The sequence below is a fragment of the Anomaloglossus baeobatrachus genome, chromosome 2, assembly GCF_048569485.1.
Source record: "Anomaloglossus baeobatrachus isolate aAnoBae1 chromosome 2, aAnoBae1.hap1, whole genome shotgun sequence".
NCBI classification, from domain to species: Eukaryota; Metazoa; Chordata; class Amphibia; order Anura; family Aromobatidae; genus Anomaloglossus; species Anomaloglossus baeobatrachus.
In genome coordinates this window covers 492,004,854-492,025,825 of record NC_134354.1, presented here as the reverse complement: position 1 = coordinate 492,025,825, position 20,972 = coordinate 492,004,854, and the positions used below count along the sequence as shown (strand labels likewise).

The 20,972-nt window shown below is 52.2% G+C and overlaps 1 protein-coding gene across 4 annotated transcripts in view; it reads right to left on the bottom strand.

Moving 5' to 3' along the window:
- MAP4K4 (mitogen-activated protein kinase kinase kinase kinase 4) overlaps nt 1–20,972 on the bottom strand; it is a 289,343-nt gene that overhangs the window by 41,728 nt on the left and 226,643 nt on the right. For 2 of the 4 annotated variants that reach the window (XM_075336472.1, XM_075336474.1), the window contains one exon: nt 20,541–20,723. The exons of the other annotated variants lie outside the window; for them this stretch is intronic. In XM_075336472.1, coding sequence (XP_075192587.1) covers nt 20,541–20,723 — 183 coding nt within the window. The remainder of the gene's footprint in view (nt 1–20,540; nt 20,724–20,972) is intronic. 4 annotated transcript variants of the gene reach the window in all.

Genomic DNA, 20,972 nt, shown 5'->3' with positions numbered 1-20,972 from the left:
ATAGTTCCGTATTGGGAGACCCAGACCATGGGTGTTTAGCTTCTGCCTCCGGAGGACACACAAAGTACTACACTTAAAAGTGTAGCTCCTCCCTCTGAGCTTATACACCCCCTGGAGAACCAGATCTAGCCAGTTTAGTGCAAAAGCTGAAGGAGAATAGCCACCCACAAGTAAAAACAGAGCAAAAACCGGAACAACCGGAGACTCTCATCAACAACAGCCGGTGAAAACACGCGGAACAAGAAATTGCCAACAGGCAACAGGGAGGGAGCTGGGTCTCCCAATACGGAACTATAAGAAAAAGAATTTACGGTAAGTAAACAAAATTCTCTTTTTCTTTATCGTCCCTACGGGAGACCCAGACCATGGGACGTCTTAAAGCAGTCCATGGGTGGGAAATAAACAGAAAAACTAAGAAGTAGGCAGAACCTAACTTCACAAATGGGCGACAGCCGCCTGAAGGATGCGTCTGCCCAAGCTCGCATCTGCCGAAGCATGAGCATGCACTTGGTAGTGCTTCGCAAAGGTATACAGGCTAGTCCAAGTGGCAGCCTGACAGACTTGTTGAGCCGTAGCCTGGTGCCTGAAAGCCCAAGAGGCACCGACAGCTCTGGTCGAGTGTGCCTTGATCCCCGGCGGGGGAGGCACCTGAGAACACTGGCGTCCGAAATGGTCGACCTAATCCAACGGGCTAAGGTCGGCTTAGAAGCAGAGAGGCCCTTGTGCCGACCTGTGGTTAGCACAAAAAGAGAAGTGCACCGCCTAAGAGCAGCGGTGCGAGGCAGATAGATCCGGAGAGCACGCACCAGATCCAGAGTATGCAGCGCTTTTTCAAAGCGATGAACAGGAGCCGGACAAAAGGAAGGTAGGGTAATGTCCTGGTTAAGGTGGAAAGGAGAGACCACCTTAGGAAGAAAGTCCGGAGTCGGACGGAGAACTACCTTGTCTTGATGAAAAACCAAAAAAGGTGACTCCGAAGAGAGCGCAACCAAATCGGAGACTCTCCTGAGGGAAGTTATGGCCACTAGAAAGGCCACTTTCTGTGAAAGCCGAAACAAAGAAACCTCCCTAAGAGGCTCAAAGGGGGGTTTCTGCAAAACCAAATTGAGGTCCCAGGGATCCAAGGGCCGCCGGTAAGGCGGAATGATGTGAGACGCGCCCTGCATGAAGGTGCGGACCTGAGCCAGCCGGGCGAGACGCCGCTGGAACAGCACTGACAGAGCTGAGACTTGTCCCTTGAGAGAGTTGAGGGACAGTCCCAACTGCAGACCGGACTGTAGAAAGGACAGAAGGGTCGGCAAGGAAAATGGCCAAGGAGGATGGCCGGAAGAGCGACACCAGGACAGGAAAATTTTCCAAGTCCTGTGATAGATCTTGGCGGAGGAAGACTTACGGGCCCGAGTCATAGTGGAGATGACTTCAGGAGGGATACCAGAAGCCGTCAAGATCCAGGACTCAAGAGCCACGCCGTCAATTTGAGAGCCGCAGAATTCAGGCGGAAAAACGGACCTTGTGAGAGAAGGTCTGGACGGTCCGGAAGATGCCACGGCACCTCTACGGACAGATGGAGCAGGTCTGGGTACCAAGCTCGCCTGGGCCAGTCCGGAGCAATGAGAATGACTCGACGGCCCTTCATTCTGATCTTGCGCAGGACTCTGGGCAAGAGAGCTAGAGGGGGAAACACGTAGGACAGACGAAACTGGGACCAGTCTTGGACCAGAGCGTCCGCGGCAAATGCCTGAGGATCGTGGGAGCGAGCCACGTAAACGGGAATTTTGTTGTTGTGACGGGATGCCATTAGGTCCACGTCCGGAGTGCCCCATTTGCGGCAGATTGACTGAAAAACTGCCGGGTGCAGGGACCACTCGCCACTGTCCATGGTTTGACGGCTGAGATAATCTGCCTCCCAGTTTTCCACGCCTGGGATGTGGACTGCGGATATGGTGGACTTGGAGTCCTCCACCCATTGAAGGATGCGTTGTACCTCCAACATTGCCAGGCGGCTGCGTGTCCCGCCTTGGTGATTGATGTAGGCAACCGCTGTCACGTTGTCCGACTGGACTCGGATGTGCCTGCCCGCCAACAGATTGTGAAAAGCTAGGAGAGCCAGAAGCATGGCTCTGGTTTCCAGCACATTGATCGAAAGGGCTCATTCGGACGGAGTCAAAGTGCCCTGCGCTCGGTGGTGGAGACATACCGCTCCCCAGCCGGATAGACTGGCATCCGTGGTGAGGATCACCCAGGACGGGGCCAGAAAGGAGCGCCCCTGGGACAGAGAGAGGGGCCGAAGCCACCACTGAAGAGAGCTTCTGGTCTGTGGCGACAGAGCCACTAACCTGTGCAAGGAGGAAGGCCGCTTGTCCCAGCAGCGGAGAATGTCCAGCTGCAGGGGACGCAGATGGAACTGGGCAAAGGGAACAGCCTCCATTGACGCCATCATATGACCCAGCACCTGCATCAGGCGCCTGAGGGAATAACGGCGGGACCTCAGCAGAGAGCGCACCGCCAGTTGGAGGGACTGCTGTTTGACTAAGGGCAACTTCACAAGTGCCGGCAAAGTCTCGAACTGCATCCCTAGGTACGTGAGACTCTGGGTTGGAGTCAGAGTGGACTTGGGAAGATTGACAAGCCACCCGAATTGGGCTAGAGTGGCGAGAGTGAGCGAGACACTCTGCTGACAGTCCACGCTGGATGAAGCCTTTACCAGAAGGTCGTCCAGGTAAGGGATCACTGCCAACCCCTGTAGGTGCAGGACCGCAATCACTGCTGCCATGACCTTGGTGAATACCCGAGGAGCTGTGGCCAACCCGAAGGGGAGAGCCACGAATTGGAAATGTTCCTCTCCGATTGCAAAACGTAGCCAACGCTGGTGTGAAACTGCAATTGGCACATGCAGATAGGCATCTCTGATGTCGATGGATGCCAGGAAGTCCCCTTGGGTCATTGAGGCAATGACTGATCGCAGAGACTCCATGCGAAAATGCCGCACCTGAACATGCTTGTTGAGAAGCTTGAGATCCAGGATGGGCCGGAAGGAACCGTCCTTTTTGGGGACTAGGAAGAGATTTGAGTAGAAACCTCTGAACCGTTCCCGGGCGGGAACCGGTACAATTACTCCGTTGGCCTGCAAGGATGCCACGGCCTGTGAGAAGGCGGCGGCCTTGGAGCAGGGGGGAGTTGAGAGAAAAAATCTGTTTGGCGGACTGGAAGAAAATTCTATCCTGTAGCCGTGGGAGATGCTATCCCTTACCCACTGATCGGAGACGTGTTGAAACCACGCGTCGCCAAAGTGGGAGAGCCTGCCACCGACTAAGGACGTTGCTGGCGCGGACAGATAGTCACGAGGAGGCTGCCTTGGTGGCAGCACCTCCTGCGGTCTTTTGTGGACGCGCTTTTGGGCGCCAGTTGGATTTCTGGTCCTTGGCTGAGTTAGTGGACGAGGCCGAGGGCTTAGAGGAGGACCAGTTGGAGGAACGAAAGGAACGAAACCTCGACTGATTCCTGCCCTGGACAGGTTTCCTGGTTTTGGTTTGTGGCATGGAAGTACTCTTCCCACCAGTAGCTTCCTTGATAATTTCATCCAGCTGTTCACCGAACAGCCGGGACCCAGCAAAAGGGAGTCCAGCAAGGTACTTCTTTGAAGAAGCATCTGCCTTCCACTCTCGAAGCCACAAGATCCTGCGGATAGCGAGGGAATTAGCCGAAGCCACCGCAGTGCGGTGAGAAGCTTCCAGCATGGCAGACATGGCATAGGACGAAAAAGCTGAAGCTTGGGAAGTTAAGGAAACCATTTCGGGCATAGATTCCCTGGCGAGGGAATGCATCCCCTCTAGAGAAGCAGAGATGGCTTTGAGAGCCCACACTGCTGCAAAACTCGGGGAGAACGAAGCCCCCGCCGCTTCATATACGGATTTGGCCAGAAGATCAATCTGGCGGTCAGTGGAATCCTTAAGAGAGGTGCCATCAGCAACCGATACGACGGTCCGGGCTGAGAGTCTAGACACCGGGGGGTCTACCTTTGGGGAATGAGCCCACTCCTTGACCACCTCAGGTGGAAAGGGAAAGCGGTCATCAGAACCACGCTTTGGGAAGCGTTTGTCAGGACAGGCCCTGGGTTGGTCACAGCGGCCTGAAAACTGGAGTGGTTAAAGAACACACTCTTTGCTCTCTTAGGCGAGGTAAACTGGTGCTTTTCTGCCAGAGAGGGTTGCTCCTCTGATACTGCCGGATTGAGATCCAGTACAGAATTAATGGACGCAATCAAATCACTAACATCTGAGTCACTTTCGGACAGATCAATGGGGCACATGGAGTTAACCTCCGAGCCCCCCGTAAAGGCATCCTCCTCGTCCTGCGAGTCAGCTACTGAATCAGAGCCGCGGGACGAGGAAGGAGAGGGAACCCTGCGTCTCTTCTTAGAAGGACGGGGTCTGGGACCAGATGATGAATCCTCTGTGAGCTTCGGGCCTGAGAGACCCCTAGCAGCAGAGGCACCCTGTGAAAGGGGCTGATGCATGTTCAGCAAAGTCCTGGACAGAAGTCCCATGGAGTCAGCAAAAGATTGGGAGATAGACCTAGAAAAGGATTCTACCCAAGCCGGGGGTTCAGCCACAGGAGCAGGGGCAGCCTGAGAGACCACTGGGGGTGAGACTCCAGGCTGAGGCACCGCCAGGTTAGAGCAGGCATCACAATGTGGGAATATGCTCGGTTCAGTCAGCAGGAGCTTACATGCAGTGCATAATGAATACAGCTTTGGAGCCTTGCTCCTCGTGTGAGACATGCTGCTGGAGTGGGGGCTCTGCCAGAGAATGAACCCCAGAGAGTATAATCAGAGGTCCACAACCGGAGACCGGTTGTGGCTTACCAGACCGCTGGAGCGGTGTTGTGTGCCCTCCAGATCCCGAAGCCCGGACCCCCAAGCACAGCAACTCAGCAGAGATGCTGCAGACCAGCGCTTGCAGAGAGAACGCTGAGAAAATGGCCGCCGGAGCGAAGAGAGGGGGCGGGACTTGTCCTGAGGAGCGGGAACTGGAGGGCTATAGAGACCTGCCGGGGAGGAGGGACGCCCCAGCAGTGGGGAGTATCCAGAACGGCCTCCGGGCGGAGCCGAGCCTGTCCCTCTGCATGAGTGACATGCGAGGGCAGTGAAACCGAAACTAGGCCTCCGGCGAAGCCGGGGCCTAAATTTGAGCAGCGCGGCCGATGCGCAGGCACCATCGGCGCGGTTCTCAGGCGACAGCCAGAGAACCCGCCGGAAATGTCATAAAACACACTCAGCACACTCTCCCACAACAATAAAGTACAGGGACCCCCATATATAAACGTCTCAGGTACTTAGCTTGCTGAGACGCAGGGTTCCAAGTTCCTGGGGATGAGTGCTCCGGTCCGGCAGGGTCCTGAAGGGCTGCGGATGGAGACCGGTCTCCTGCCAAGCATGGAGACCGTGCTGGCTCCCACTTCAAGCCAGAGCCCAGGAGGGATGGTGAAAGAGCGCGGCATGTAAGGCTCCAGCCTTGGAAATCAACCTTAACAGCACCGCCGACACAGTGGGGTGAGAAGGGACATGCCGGGAGTCCAGACTTGGACCCGCTTTTCTTCAAACTCTTTCCAAAAATCAAAAAAAATCAGATGAGAATGCATGTGTGGATGTATGCCTCCTGACACAAAGCGATAAACTGGCTAGATCTGGTTCTCCAGGGGGTGTATAAGCTCAGAGGGAGGAGCTACACTTTTAAGTGTAGTACTTTGTGTGTCCTCCGGAGGCAGAAGCTAAACACCCATGGTCTGGGTCTCCCATAGGAACGATAAAGAAAGCGCAAAATAGGGTCTTACCCGGTATAGGGTTTTTGTCTAGTGCTGAAAACGCACTCACCTGGTGGGGTTGTGCCAGTCACAACTCCTTTCTGCACAAGTAACGGTGGTGGTCAGCAGCGGTCCCGAAAGTAAATAGTATCAAACAGGGAGAGCAATATGGGTGTAAGCCGCGCTAAAACCAAAGGATCCAGAAGATTTTAAATAAATCCCTTTATTTTCATAAGTCTATGCGCTTCAGAGATATAACCATCTCCTTCAGGACAAGGAAAATCATACCCAGGTATGATTTCCCTTGTCCTGAAGAAGGAGATGGTTATAGCTCTGAAACACATAGACTTATGAAAATAAAGGGATTTATTTAAAATCTTCTGGATCCTGTGGTTTTAGCACGACTTACACCCATATTGCTCTCCCTGTTTATGATACTATTTAAAGGACTGGTGTGAGATTCATGTAGTTTTAATGTGAAATTAAAACTTTGTGCATGTTAAAAAAGAAAAAGAAGGGAATTTTGTTTACTTACCGTAAATTCCTTTTCTTCTAGCTCCAATTGGGAGACCCAGACAATTGGGTGTATAGCTATTGCCTCTGGAGGCCACACAAAGTATTACACTTAAAAGTGTAAGGCCCCTCCCCTTCTGGCTATACACCCCCAGTGGGATCACTGGCTCACCAGTTTTAGTGCCAAAGCAAGAAGGAGGAAAGCCAATAACTGGTTTAAAGACCAATTCAATCCGAGGAAACATCGGAGAACTGAACCATACCACATGAACAACATGTGTACCCGAAAAAACAGAAAAACCCAGAGAAAACAGGGCGGGTGCTGGGTCTCCCAATTGGAGCTAGAAGAAAAGGAATTTACGGTAAGTAAACAAAATTCCCTTCTTCTTTTTCGCTCCTAATTGGGAGACCCAGACAATTGGGACGTCCAAAAGCAGTCCCTGGGTGGGTAAAAGAATACCTCGTGATAGGGCCGTCAAACAGCCCTTTCCTACAGGTGGGCAATTGCCGCCTGAAGGACTTATCTACCTAGGCTGGCGTCTGCCGAAGCGTAGGTATGCACCTGAAAATGCTTGGTAAAAGTATGCAGACCCAATCAGGTAGGTGCCTGACACACCTGCTGAGCCGTAGCCTGGTGCCGTAATGTCCAGGATGCACCCACGGCTCTGGTAGAATGGGCCTTCGGCCTTGAGAGAACCAGAAGCCCAGTAGAACTGTAGGTTTCAAGAATTGGTTCCTCGATCCCCCGAGCAAGGGTGGATTTGGAAGCTTGCGACTGTTTACGCCGACCAGCGACAAGGACAAAGAGTGCATCCGGGTGGCGCAGGAGCGCCATGCGGGAAGTAGAACCTGAGTGCTCTCACCAGAACCAACAGATGCAAATCTTTCTGAAATTGATGGACTGGACGAGGACACAAAGAAGGTGAGGTGATATCCTGATTGATATGAAAGTGGGATACCACCTTAGGGAGAAATTCCGGAACCGGACGCAGAACTACCCTGTCCTGGTGAAGGACCAGGAAGGGAGTTTGTATGAGAGCGTTGCTAGCTCGGAAACTCTCCTAAGAGACGAGACCGTTACTAGAAGGCCACTTCCCGTGAAAAGCGGGAAGGGAGACATCCTTCAAAGGCTCGAAAGGCGGCATCTGGAGAGCAATTAGAACCTTGTTCAGATCTCAGGGCTCTAACGGCCGCTTGTACGGAGTGCTGAGAAGACAAACTCCCCGTAGGAACGTGCGTACCTGAGGAAGTCGTCGTTTCTGAAAAAATACAGATAGCGCTGAGACTTGTCCCTAAAGGGAACTGAGCGACAACCCATTTTCCTACCTAGATTGCAGGAAGGAAGGAAACATAGACGATGCAACCGGCCAGGGAGAAACACCCTGCGCCGAGCACCGAGATAAGAATATCTTCCACGTCCTGTGGTCAATCTTGGCGGACGTTGGTATGCTAGCCTGTCTCATGGTGGCAACCACGTCCTGAGGTAATCCTGACGACACTAGGTTCCAGGACTCAATGCCACACCATCCGGTTGAGGGCCGTAGAATTCAAATGGAAGAATGGCCCTTGAGACAGCCAGTCTGATTGGTCTGGTAGTGCCCCCGGTTAGCCTACCGTGAGGCACCACAGAACCGAGTACCACAACATCCTCGGCCAATCTGTAGCGACGAGGATGGCGCGGCCGCAGTCGGTCTTGATCTAGCGCAGTACTCTGGGCAACAATGCCAGAGGTGGCACCTAAGGTAGCTGGAACTGCGACCAATGCTGAACTAAGGCGTTTGCCGCCAGAGCTCGATGATTGTGAAACCGTGCCATGAAGCTGGCACATTGTTGTTGTGCCGTGACGCCATTAGATCGACGTCCGGCCTCTGTCAGCGGCGCCAGATCTCCTGAAACCCGTCCGGGTGAGGAGACCATACTCTTTCGGCCACACCTCAGCGACTTAGGAAGTCAGCTTCCTAGTTTGCACACTTGGGATGTGAATTGTGGATATGGTGGATGCCGTGTCTTCCACCCACATCAGAACCTGCCGGACTTCCTGGAAGGCTTGCCGGTTGCGCGTTCTTCCTTGGTGGTTGATGTATGCCACCGCTGTGGAGCTGTCCGACTGAAGTCGGATATGCTTGCTTTCCAGCCGCTGTTGGAAGGTTTGTAGGGCAAGATACACTGCTCTGTGTTCAAGAACATTGATCTGAAGGGTGGACTCTTGCTGAGTCCACGTACCCTGAGCGCTGTAGTGGAGAAAAACTGCTCCCCACCCTGATAGACTCGCGTCTGTCGTAACTATCGCCCAGGATGGGGATAGGAAGGACCTTCTTTTTGACCAAGAGGTGGGAAGAAGCCACCACCGTAGAGATTCCTTGGCCGCCTGAGAAAGAACGACGACTCTGTTGAGGGACGTCGACTCCTCGTCCCATTGGCGGAGAATGTCCCATTGTAGTGGACGCAGTAAAACTGCGCGAAAGGAACTGCCTCCATTGCTACCATCTTACGTAGGAAGTGCATGAGGCGTCTCAATGTGTGCGACTGGTTCTTAAAGAAGAGCTTGCAGCCCGTAGTGAATGCTGTTTGTCTAGCGGAAGCTTCACTATCGCTGAGAGAGTAAGAAACTCTATGCCTAGATATGTTATCGATAGGGTCGGGGTCGGATCTGACTTTAAAAAGTTGATGATCCACCCAAAACTTTAGAGAGTCTCCAGCGCAACGTTCGGGCAGTGTTGGCATGTTTCCTAAGAGAGTGCCTTGACAAGTAGATCGTCTAAATACGGGATCACAGAGTGACCCTGAGAGTGCAGGACTGTGACTACTGCTGCCCTGACCTTGGCGAAGACCAGTGGGACTGTCGCTAGCCGGAAGGTAGAGCTACGAACAGAAGGTGTTCGTCTCCTATAACGAAGCGTAGAAACGCTGGTGCTCTGGATCAATCGGCACGTGTGGATAAGCATCCTTGATGCCTAATGATGCTAGGAAATATCCTTGGGACCTTGAGGCGATGACATGGCGGAGGGATTCCATCCGGAACCGCCTGGTGTCCCCGAGCTTGCTGAGCATTTTTAGATCCAGAACGGGACGGAACGGCCCGTTGTTATAGGTACCGCAAAGAATTTGGGGTAAAAACCGTGACCTTGTTCCTGAAGAGGAACGGGGGTCATCACTCTTTCTGCCTATAGAGTGCACCCTGTTTGCAGAAGAGCAGCGGCTCGGCCGGGAGGTGGAGAAATTCTGAAGAATCGAGTTGGAGGACGAGAAGTGAGCTCTATCCTGTACCCGTGAGACAGAATGTCTCACACTCAATGGTCATTGACCTATGGCAGCTAAATATCGCCAAGGCGGGAGAGCCTGCTACCGACCGAGGCCGCAAGTCATGAGGAAGCCGCCTTGGAAGCGGGTTTTCAGACTGTCGCTTTTTTGGGCGTGACTGAGCCCGCTAAGAATCTGAGCTCCTCTGATCCTTTTGAGTCCACATTGGACGAGGAAAAAAGGGACCTGCCCGAGCCTCGAAAAGGCCGAAAACCCCGACTGCCTCTTGCTCTGTTGGGGTTTGTTGTGTCCGGGCTGAGGAAAGGATGAATCCTTACCCCTGGACTGTTTAATGGTTACATTCACCAAACAGTCGGTCAGCAGAAAAAGGCAACTGGTTAGGCAACCTTTTTTGGAAGCAGAATCTGCCTTCCATTCACTTAACGAGCAGACCAGGCTCTGCTTAAAAACACGGAGTAGCGGAGGCTACCGCCGCACGGTTCGCAGAGTCCAGGAGAACCTGAATCGCGTAAGAAACAAATGCAGACATTTGAGAGGTTAAGGATGCCACCTGCGGCACAGATGTACGTGTAACCGTGTCAATCTGTGTAAGACAAGCTGAAATAGCTTGGAGTGCCCCAAGGGAGAGAATGCCGGAGCCAACAGCAGTTCCATCTCCCACTGAAACTATGGATCTAGCTACAAGCCTGGAGATTGGAGGATGCCGCTTGGGACACTGGGTCCAGTCCCTGACCAAGTCAGGGGACAGGGATAACGTGTATCCTAAGCCGTTTGGAGAAGCGCATATCTGGATAAGCGTGGTGTTCCTGGACTGCCTCTCTGAAGGCAGAGTGGTCCAGAAAAATACGTGAAGCTGACTCCTCCACTGGAGGAGCTGTGAGAAATAACCCACATTCTATAGATGGACGCTATAAGATTATTTACTATGGCGTCACGATCAGGTGTATCCAGATTGAGAGCGGTCTCAGGATCAGAATCCTGAGCCGCTACTTCCGCCTCATTACACAGCGAGTCCTTCTGCTAGGACCCTGATGAAACCGAGGCCGCTCATAGTGAGCCCGCTTAGGCTGTCTGGGACTGACGTCCGTGCAGAGCCGTGACTCTGGGATGCGTGTGACATTCCCGGAGCTGTTAGTTGTTCACACTGAGGGGGGCCATGGATCAATGATTCAACAGTGCCCATATTGTGAGAGACATGTCCGGACTGCTAGGCTTCTAGTATCATAGCCATAGTCTCAGAAAAACTGTCAGTAAATACTGCAGACACCGTCCTCATCCCCTGGCCATTAGTGCATACAATGGGAGTCTATGTAACCTGCCGGCCGTATAGCCGTACATGCTGTACCAGCGGTATAGAAAAACATGTGGTTCTGCACCTTTGTTTTACACAGAGAATATGCTGATAACTCCTCCGCATAATCCAGGAGGGTATATACAACGTGCGACCAAACAGTGCAATGTATATAGTACAAGCATATCTATAAGTGCACTTCTGCACTAGTGGGGTTAGCACCACAGGTGCTGCTTAACGCCTGTTGCAGCGATTGTGTGACTATCAGAATGCCAGGGTCTTCCACACTTGTCTCTGTATCGTACAGAAACTGACACTAATGGCTGCCGGCGTCCTTGTAGAGAAGGAAGCCGTGGGCGTGCCTGAGAAAGTGCGGGAATCCGGATTCACAGTGCACACAGTGAGAGGGGTGGAGTATGCAAAACATACTCCAGCTCTCAGCGCTGCTGTGCTATGCAGCGTCACGCCCCTACCCTGACTGTCAGGGCTGTGGGCGGTAACGAAGGGAGACTAGGCCCAGAAGCCGGGGACTCGAGTTAACAGCGCGGCCGCCGTAAAAGCGCGGGCCGCGCTGAAGTCCCCGGCGCACCACAAGTGCCAGCCGCGCCGCAGTCCCAGCGGCCGCGACCGATTCCTAGAAGTGGCCAGCGTCCCGCCCCTCTCCTGACTGGCAGGTCTGGGGGCGGGAACGAACGGAAGCAGGCCGCAAAAGCCGGGGACTCTAGTTATCAGCGCGGCCGCCGTAAAAGCGCGGGCCGCGCTGAAGTCCCCGGCGCACCACAAGTGTCAGCCGCGCCGCAGTCCCAGCGGCCGGCGCGACCGATTCCTAGAAGTGGCCAGCGTCCCGCCCCTCTCCTGACTGGCAGGTCTGGGGGCGGGAACGAACGGAAGCAGGCCGCAAAAGCCGGGGACTCTAGTTATCAGCGCGGCCGCCGTAAAAGCGCAGGCCGCGCTGAAGTCCCCGGCGCACTACAAGTGCCAGCCGCGCCGCAGTCCCAGCGGCCGGCGCGACCAATTCCCATAAGTGAGCCTGCTTCAGCGAAGCTGAATGAGGCCATGGCACAGGCGCCGCAGCGCTGATGCCCCCCGGCGCACTACAACACCCAGCATGCTGCGGTGTGAGCGCCAAATGCACGGGGACACAGAGTACCTTGAGGAAGCAGGGCCATGTCCCTGATGTACTCCGCTCCATCCAGCATCTTCTCCAGGGGCTGTAGATGGAGCACGGTCTCAGTGCCTGGAGACCGGTAAATCCCACTTCACCCAGAGCCCTGTAAAAAGGGATGGGGAAGGAATCAGCATGTGGGCTCCTGCCGCCGTACCCGCAATGGGTACCTCAACCTTACAAACACCTCCGACAAAAGTGGGGTGAGAAGGGAGCATGCTGGGAGCCCTTAGTATGGGCCCTCTTTTCTTCCATCCGACATAGTCAGCAGCTGCTGCTGACTAAAAAGTGGAGCTATGCGTGGATGTGTTGCCTCCTTCGCACAAAGCACAAAACTGGTGAGCCAGTGATCCCACTGGGGGTGTATAGCCAGAAGGGGAGGGGCCTTACACTTTTAAGTGTAATACTTTGTGTGGCCTCCAGAGGCAATAGCTATACACCCAATTGTCTGGGTCTCCCAATTAGGAGCGAAAAGAAGGGAATTTTGTTTACTTACCGTAAATTCCTTTTCTTCTAGCTCCAATTGGGAGACCCAGACAATTGGGTGTATAGCTATTGCCTCTGGAGGCCACACAAAGTATTACACTTAAAAGTGTAAGGCCCCTCCCCTTCTGGCTATACACCCCCAGTGGGATCACTGGCTCACCAGTTTTAGTGCCAAAGCAAGAAGGAGGAAAGCCAATAACTGGTTTAAAGACCAATTCAATCCGAGGAAACATCGGAGAACTGAACCATACCACATGAACAACATGTGTACCCGAAAAAACAGAAAAACCCCGAGAAAACAGGGCGGGTGCTGGGTCTCCCAATTGGAGCTAGAAGAAAAGGAATTTACGGTAAGTAAACAAAATTCCCTTCTTCTTTGTCGCTCCATTGGGAGACCCAGACAATTGGGATGTCCAAAAGCAATCCCTGGGTGGGTAAAAGAATACCTCATGATAGGGCCGTCAAACGGCCCTCTCCTACAGGTGGCCAACCGCCGCCTGAATGACTTATCTACCTAGGCTGGCGTCTGCCGAAGCGTAGGTATGCATCTGATAATGCTTGGTAAAAGTAAGTAGACTCGACCAGGTGGGTGCCTGACACACCTGCTGAGCCGTAGCCTGGTGCCGTAATGCCCAGGATGCACCCACGGCTCTGGTAGAATGGGCCTTCGGCCTTGAGAGAACCAGAAGCCCAGTAGAACTGTAGGTTTCAAGAATTGGTGCCTCGAGCCCCCGAGCAAGGGTGGATCTGGAAGCTTGCGACTGTTTACGCCGACCAGCGACAAGGACAAAGAGTGCATCCGGGTGGCGCAGGAGCGCCATGCGGGAAGTAGAACCTGAGTGCTCTCACCAGAACCAACAGATGCAAATCTTTCTGAAATTGATGGACTGGACGAGGACACAAAGAAGGTGAGGTGATATCCTGATTGATATGAAAATGGGATACCACCTTAGGGAGAAATTCCGGAACCGGACGCAGAACTACCCTGTCCTGGTGAAGGACCAGGAAGGGAGTTTGTATGAGAGCGTTGCTAGCTCGGAAACTCTCCTAAGAGACGAGACCGTTACTAGAAGGCCACTTCCCGTGAAAAACGGGAAGGGAGACATCCTTCAAAGGCTCGAAAGGCGGCATCTGGAGAGCAATTAGAACCTTGTTCAGATCTCAGGGCTCTAACGGCCGCTTGTACGGAGTGCTGAGAAGACAAACTCCCCGTAGGAACGTGCGTACCTGAGGAAGTCGTCGTTTCTGAAAAAATACAGATAGCGCTGAGACTTGTCCCTAAAGGGAACTGAGCGACAACCCATTTTCCTACCTAGATTGCAGGAAGGAAGGAAACATAGACGATGCAACCGGCCAGGGAGAAACACCCTGCGCCGAGCACCGAGATAAGAACATCTTCCACGTCCTGTGGTCAATCTTGGCGGACGTTGGTATGCTAGCCTGTCTCATGGTGGCAACCACGTCCTGAGGTAATCCTGACGACACTAGGTTCCAGGACTCAATGCCACACCATCCGGTTGAGGGCCGTAGAATCCAAATGGAAGAATGGCCCTTGAGACAGCCAGTCTGATTGGTCTGGTAGTGCCCCCGGTTAGCCTACCGTGAGGCACCACAAAACCGAGTACCACACATCCTCGGCCAATTTGTAGCGACGAGGATGGCGCGGCCGCAGTCGGTCTTGATCTAGCGCAGTACTCTGGGCAACAATGCCAGAGGTGGCACCTAAGGTAGCTGGAACTGCGACCAATGCTGAACTAAGGCGTTTGCCGCCAGAGCTCGATGATTGTGAAACCGTGCCATGAAGCTGGCACATTGTTGTTGTGCCGTGACGCCATTAGATCGACGTCCGGCCTCTGTCAGCGGCGCCAGATCTCCTGAAACCCGTCCGGGTGAGGAGACCATACTCTTTCGGCCACACCTCAGCGACTTAGGAAGTCAGCTTCCTAGTTTCCACACTTGGGATGAATTGTGGATATGGTGGATGCCGTGTCTTCCACCCACATCAGAACCTGCCGGACTTCCTGGAAGGCTTGCCGGTTGCGCGTTCTTCCTTGGTGGTTGATGTATGCCACCGCTGTGGAGCTGTCCGACTGAAGTCGGATATGCTTGCTTTCCAGCCGCTGTTGGAAGGATTGTAGGGCAAGATACACTGCTCTGTGTTCAAGAACATTGATCTGAAGAGTGGACTCTTGCTGAGTCCACGTACCCTGAGCGCTGTAGTGGAGAAAAACTGCTCCCCACCCTGATAGACTCGCGTCTGTCGTAACTATCGCCCAGGACGGGGATAGGAAGGACCTTCTTTTTTACCAAGAGGTGAGAAGAAGCCACCACCGTAGAGATTCCTTGGCCGCCTGAGAAGAACGACGACTCTGTTGAGGGACGTCGACTCCTCGTCCCATTGGCGGAGAATGTCCCATTGTAGTGGACGCAGTAAAACTGCGCGAAAGGAACTGCCTCCATTGCTACCATCTTACGTAGGAAGTGCATGAGGCGTGTCAATGTGTGCGACTGGTTCTTAAAGAAGAGCTTGCAGCCCGTAGTGAATGCTGTTTGTCTAGCGGCAGCTTCACTATCGCTGAGAGAGTAAGAAACTCTATGCCTAGATATGTTATCGATAGGGTCGGGGTCGGATCTGACTTTAAAAAGTTGATGATCCACCCAAAACTCTAGAGAGTCTCCAGCGCAACGTTCGGGCAGTGTTGGCATGTTTCCTAAGAGAGTGCCTTGACAAGTAGATCGTCTAAATACGGGACCACAGAGTGACCCTGAGAGTGCAGGACTGTGACTACTGCTGCCCTGACCTTGGCGAAGACCAGTTGGACTGTCGCTAGCCGGAAGGTAGAGCTACGAACAGAGGGTGTTCGTCTCCTATAACGAAGCGTAGAAACGCTAGTGCTCTGGATCAATCGGCACGTGTGGATAAGCATCCTTGATGCCTAATGATGCTAGGAAATATCCTTGGGACCTTGAGGCGATGACATGGCGGAGGGATTCCATCCGGAACCGCCTGGTGTCCACGAGCTTGCTGAGCATTTTTAGATCCAGAACGGGACGGAACGGCCCGTTGTTATAGGTACCGCAAAGAATTTGGGGTAAAAACCGTGACCTTGTTCCTGAAGAGGAACGGGGGTCATCACTCTTTCTGCCTATAGAGTGCACCCTGTTTGCAGAAGAGCAGCGGCCCGGCCGGGAGGTGGAGAAATTCTGAAGAATCGAGTTGGAGGACGAGAAGTGATCTCTATCCTGTACCCGTGAGACAGAATGTCTCACACTCAATGGTCATTGACCTATGGCAGCTAAATATCGCCAAGGCGGGAGAGCCTGCTACGGACCGAGGCCGCAAGTCATGAGGAAGCCGCCTTGGAAGCGGGTTTTCCGACTGTCGCTTTTTTGGGCGAGACTGAGCCCGCTAAGAATCTTAGCTCCTCTGATCCTTTTGAGTCCACCTTGGACGAGGAAAAATGGGACCTGCCCGAGCCTCGAAAAGGCCGAAAACCCCGACTGCCTCTTGCTCTGTTGGGGTTTGTTGTGTCCGGGCTGAGGAAAGGATGAATCCTTACCCCTGGACTGTTTGATGGTTACATCCAACGCTCACCAAACAGTCGGTCAGCAGAAAAAGGCAACTGGTTAGACAACCTTTTTTGGAAGCAGAATCTGCCTTCCATTCACTTAACGAGCAGACCAGGCTCTGCTTAAAAACACGGAGTAGCGGAGGCTACCGCCGCACGGTTCGCAGAGTCCAGGACAACCTGAATCGCGTAAGAAACAAATGCAGACATTTGAGAGGTTAAGGATGCCACCTGCGGCACAGATGTACGTGTAACCGTGTCAATCTGTGTAAGACAAGCTGAAATAGCTTGGAGTGCCCCAAGGGAGAGAATGCCGGAGCCAACGGTGCGCCGACAGCCTCATAGATGGCTTTCGACCAGAGATCCATCTGTCTGTCAGTGGCATCTTTGAGTTTGCAGTTCCATCTCCCACTGCAACTATGGATCTAGCTACAAGCCTGGAGATTGGAGGATGCCGCTCGGGACATTGGGTCCAGTCCTTGACCAAGTCAGGGGACAGGGATAGCGTGTATCCTAAGCCGTTTGGAGAAGCGCATATCTGGATAAGCGTGGTGTTCCTGGACTGCCTCTCTGAAGGCAGAGTGGTCCAGAAAAATACGTGAAGCTGACTCCTCCACTGGAGGAGTTGTGAGAAATAACCCACATTCTATAGATGGACGCTATAAGATTATTTACTATGGCGTCACAATCAGGTGTATCCAGATTGAGAGCGGTCTCAGGATCAGAATCCTGAGCCGCTACTTCCGCCTCATTACACAGCGAGTCCTTCTGTTAGGACCCTGATGAAACCGAGGCCGCTCATAGCGAGCCCACTTAGGCTGTCTGGGACTGACGTCCGTGCAGAGCCGTGACTCTGGGATGCGTGTGACATTCCCGGAGCTGTTAGTTATTCACACTGAGGGGGGCCATGGATCAATGATTCAACAGTGCCCATATTGTGAGAGACATGTCCGGACTGCTAGGCTTCTAGTATCATAGCCATAGTCTCAGAAAAACTGTCAGTAAATACTGCAGACACCGTCCTCATCCCCTGGCCATTAGTGCATACAATGGGAGTCTATGTACCAGCCGGCCGTATAGCCGTACATGCTGTACCAGCTGTATAGAAAAACATGTGGTTCTGCACCTTTGTTTTACACAGAGAATATGCTGATAACTCCTCCGCATAATCCAGGAGGGTATATACAACGTGCGACCAAACAGTGCAATGTATATAGTACAAGCATATCTATAAGTGCACTTCTGCACTAGTGGGGTAGCACCACAGGTGCTGCTTAACGCCTGTTACAGCGATTGTGTGACTATCAGAATGCCAGGGTCTTCCACACTTGTCTCTGTATCGTACAGAAACTGACACTAATGGCTGCCGGTGTCCTTGTAGAGAAGGAAGCCGTGGGCGTGCCTGAGAAAGTGCGGGAATTGCACACAGTGAGAGGGGTGGAGTATGCAAAACATACTCCAGCTCTCAGCTCTGCTCTATGCAGCGTCACGCCCCTACCCTGACTGTCAGGGCTGTGGGCGGTAACGAAGGGAGACTAGGCCCAGAAGCCGGGGACTCGAGTTAACAGCGCGGCCGCCGTAAAAGCGCGGGCCGCGCTGAAGTCCCCGGCGCACCACAAGTGCCAGCCGCGCCGCAGTCCCAGCGGCCGGCGCGACCGCCCTAGAAGTGGCCAGCGTCCCGCCCCTCTCCTGACTGGCAGGTCTGGGGGCGGGAACGAACTAAAGCAGGCCGCAAAAGCCGGGGACTCGAGTTATCAGCGCGGCCGCCGTAAAAGCGCGGGCCGCGCTGAAGTCCCCGGCGCACTACAAGTGCCAGCCGCGCCGCTGTTCCAGCGGCCGGCGCGCCCGAGTCCTAGACGTGGGCAGCGTCCCGCCCCTCTCCTGACTGGCAGGTCTGGGGGCGGGAACGAACGGAAGCAGGCCGCAAAAGCCGGGGACTGTAGTTATCAGCGCGGCCGCCGTAAAAGCGCAGGCCGCGCTGAAGTCCCCGGCGCACTACAAGTGCCAGCCGTGCCGCAGTCCCAGCGGCCGGCGCGACCGTGTCCCAATAGTGTGCCTGCTTCAGCTAAGCTGAATGAGGCTATGGCACAGGCGCCGCAGCGCTGATGTCCCCCGGCGCACTACAACACCCAGCATGCTGCGGTGTGAGCGCCAAATGCACGGGGACACAGAGTACCTTGAGGAAGCAGGGCCATGTCCCTGATGTACTCCGCTCCATCCAGCATCTTCTCCAGGGGCTGTAGATGGAGCACGGTCTCAGTGCCTGGAGACCGGTAAATCCCACTTCACCCAGAGCCCTGTAAAAAGGGATGGGGAAGGAATCAGCATGTGGGCTCCTGCCGCCGTACCCGCAATGGGTACCTCAACCTTACAAACACCTCCGACATACAGTGGGGTGAGAAGGGAGCATGCTGGGGACACTATATGTGTCCTCTTTTCTTCCATCCGACATAGTCAGCAGCTGCTGCTGACTAAAAAGTGGAGCTATGCGTGGATGTGTTGCCTCCTTCGCACAAAGCACAAAACTGGTGAGCCAGTGATCCCACTGGGGGTGTATAGCCAGAAGGGGAGGGGCCTTACACTTTTAAGTGTAATACTTTGTGTGGCCTCCAGAGGCAATAGCTATACACCCAATTGTCTGGGTCTCCCAATGGAGCGACAAAGAAAGAAAGTCGCATTAGAGTATGAGAAGATGTGACATCTTGCACACACTGGGTCTTTCATTTTCCTGAGTACTTCAAAAGACATTTATAAGCACAAATTTGATTTCAGAGTTAGTTTATGGGCCGCTCATTTGCTTGTACTTCTTTGTTGCTTGTACTTTGGCTTGGAATGTAAAAACAAAGATTTGATGCTTAATGCTTTAATGGAGGTCTAATCTGCTCAGTTATTTTTTTTCTGCCACACATAGATTTTGATTAAATGGTAGAAGATTATCCACCATAGAATACTTAAAGATTTACCAGTCCCAAAAAAAGCATTTTGATTTCTTATATTTTAGAATGCTAGTTGTAGGCTTACTTTATATAGAGTTTTTGACGGTCACATCTACCAACTATTGTATTAAGACAGTTCCCAAAAAAAGGAGATTCACAAGGTTAGAAGTTATCCCATATCCATAGCATATTGGATAACTTCCTGATCATTGAGAACATGAGTGCTGGGACACCCATCGATACTGAAAATTGTGTGATGGAGCGGAGATCGATCATCCACACTGTTGGGGTGGTCATAGATAGAGTGCTGCACTTGGCTAGTCTATGGCACTCCCATCAGTGAGCATGGCAGCAATGCAAATGAGGCTTTTCAGAGCCTACTTTTTTTGGAATCAGTGGGGGTTCCAGCAGTTAGGAAATGATTGACAATCCATAGGGTAGGTGATAACTTCTTAACAAGAAAATAACCCTTCTAAATGGCACCCTGCTTTTGTTTTTTAATCCATTCTGTCAATAGTCATCCTATAAATATAGATTTCACTATAATTCAGTTAGCTTTATCTTATGTAGTTGTTAGCTTCTAACTGAAAACTCAGGGTACACATCTTGGCAATAAGGTCACGTGATCACATGGTGACCGCCTAAGAATTATATGGCTTTATTCTCTCCTGGGGGGTGTCAGCGTAACCGGTAGCAGGTAGCATAGCTTCCTGTATGATGAAATTACATGGATTGTACTACACTTTCTCCAGGTTGGTGAAAATTTGATGACGACTAGAACGCAGCTAGTGTCACGCAATTATAATATAGAAGATGACAGCATATTGAGCTATTCGCTCATTTAGAAGAGTATAGAGGAGATGATAACCTTTGCCACCACTGCAGGCAGACTTGGTACTGGCTCTAGTTTGTGTGTGATGCTGTGCTGATGCATCATGGGATTCATAGCCGAGCATAGAGGAAAAAGAAGCAGAGTGAAAGCTGGAATTCTAATGGTGTCTAAAGACACAAGTACACAGTATATAATACGTGCAGAGTGTGATCAGGCAATCATGTAGGGGTGGGGTGGGTGGAGGGATGTAAACATAAAACCCAGATTGCGTCCTTAAACCACAACGTGAAATGTCAAATTGCTACTGTTCTGCACACTCCATCGCCAATACATCAGCATTCTCGAATAGTGTAAAATAGTAGATATGAAGGACACACAAATATTTATGATAGTTGAACACACAGGAAAAATCAAGTACATATGAGGGAAAGTAGTGGATGACAGAGCATGGATAACACTTTTACTGCGGTGTCATTTCCCATGATCCTTTAGTGTAGCAATGTATATTTATTGAACAATAAGACATGCAGATGATGGTGCAACTTGTGAATAGAGTGGTGATGTTAAGTTGTGTATGGACTAAATCTAGGGTGGCATTATTCAGAAGCTCATGAAAAGATTGTGTTACCATCCAATGTGGAAATTATGCCTCCTGATCAAAGCAGCCAGCTAGAGTCAGACATACCTCATTAGCAGTTAACTTGTCCTGGGGTGTCTGTGGGGACATGGTGGGTGTCGGTTGACTTGAGGATGGGGAAGAGGTGGTGGAGGAGGAATGGCTTTGCTGTAAGAGATCTGGCAAGAGGTGAATGCGCCCGGCAAAGCCATTGCTCTCAAGTTGATTGGCACGCTTTTTGTCAACTGTACTCTGTAGAAAAAACAGGCACACTTGTCTTGTTCAAGTGCTGCTTAAGTACACACTATCCCTGGAAAATTCTACACGTTGGACTACAATAACCAATTGTGGGGGAAGGCAGTTATAGATGCCAAATAACTTCATGTCTTGAGGCCAGTCAGTATGAAGGGGTTTTTTTTATTTATTTTTTTTATAAAATACCATTTCCCTTTTTGGCAAGCATGGTCACAATTTTAAAATAATTTCTACTATTGCAATTGT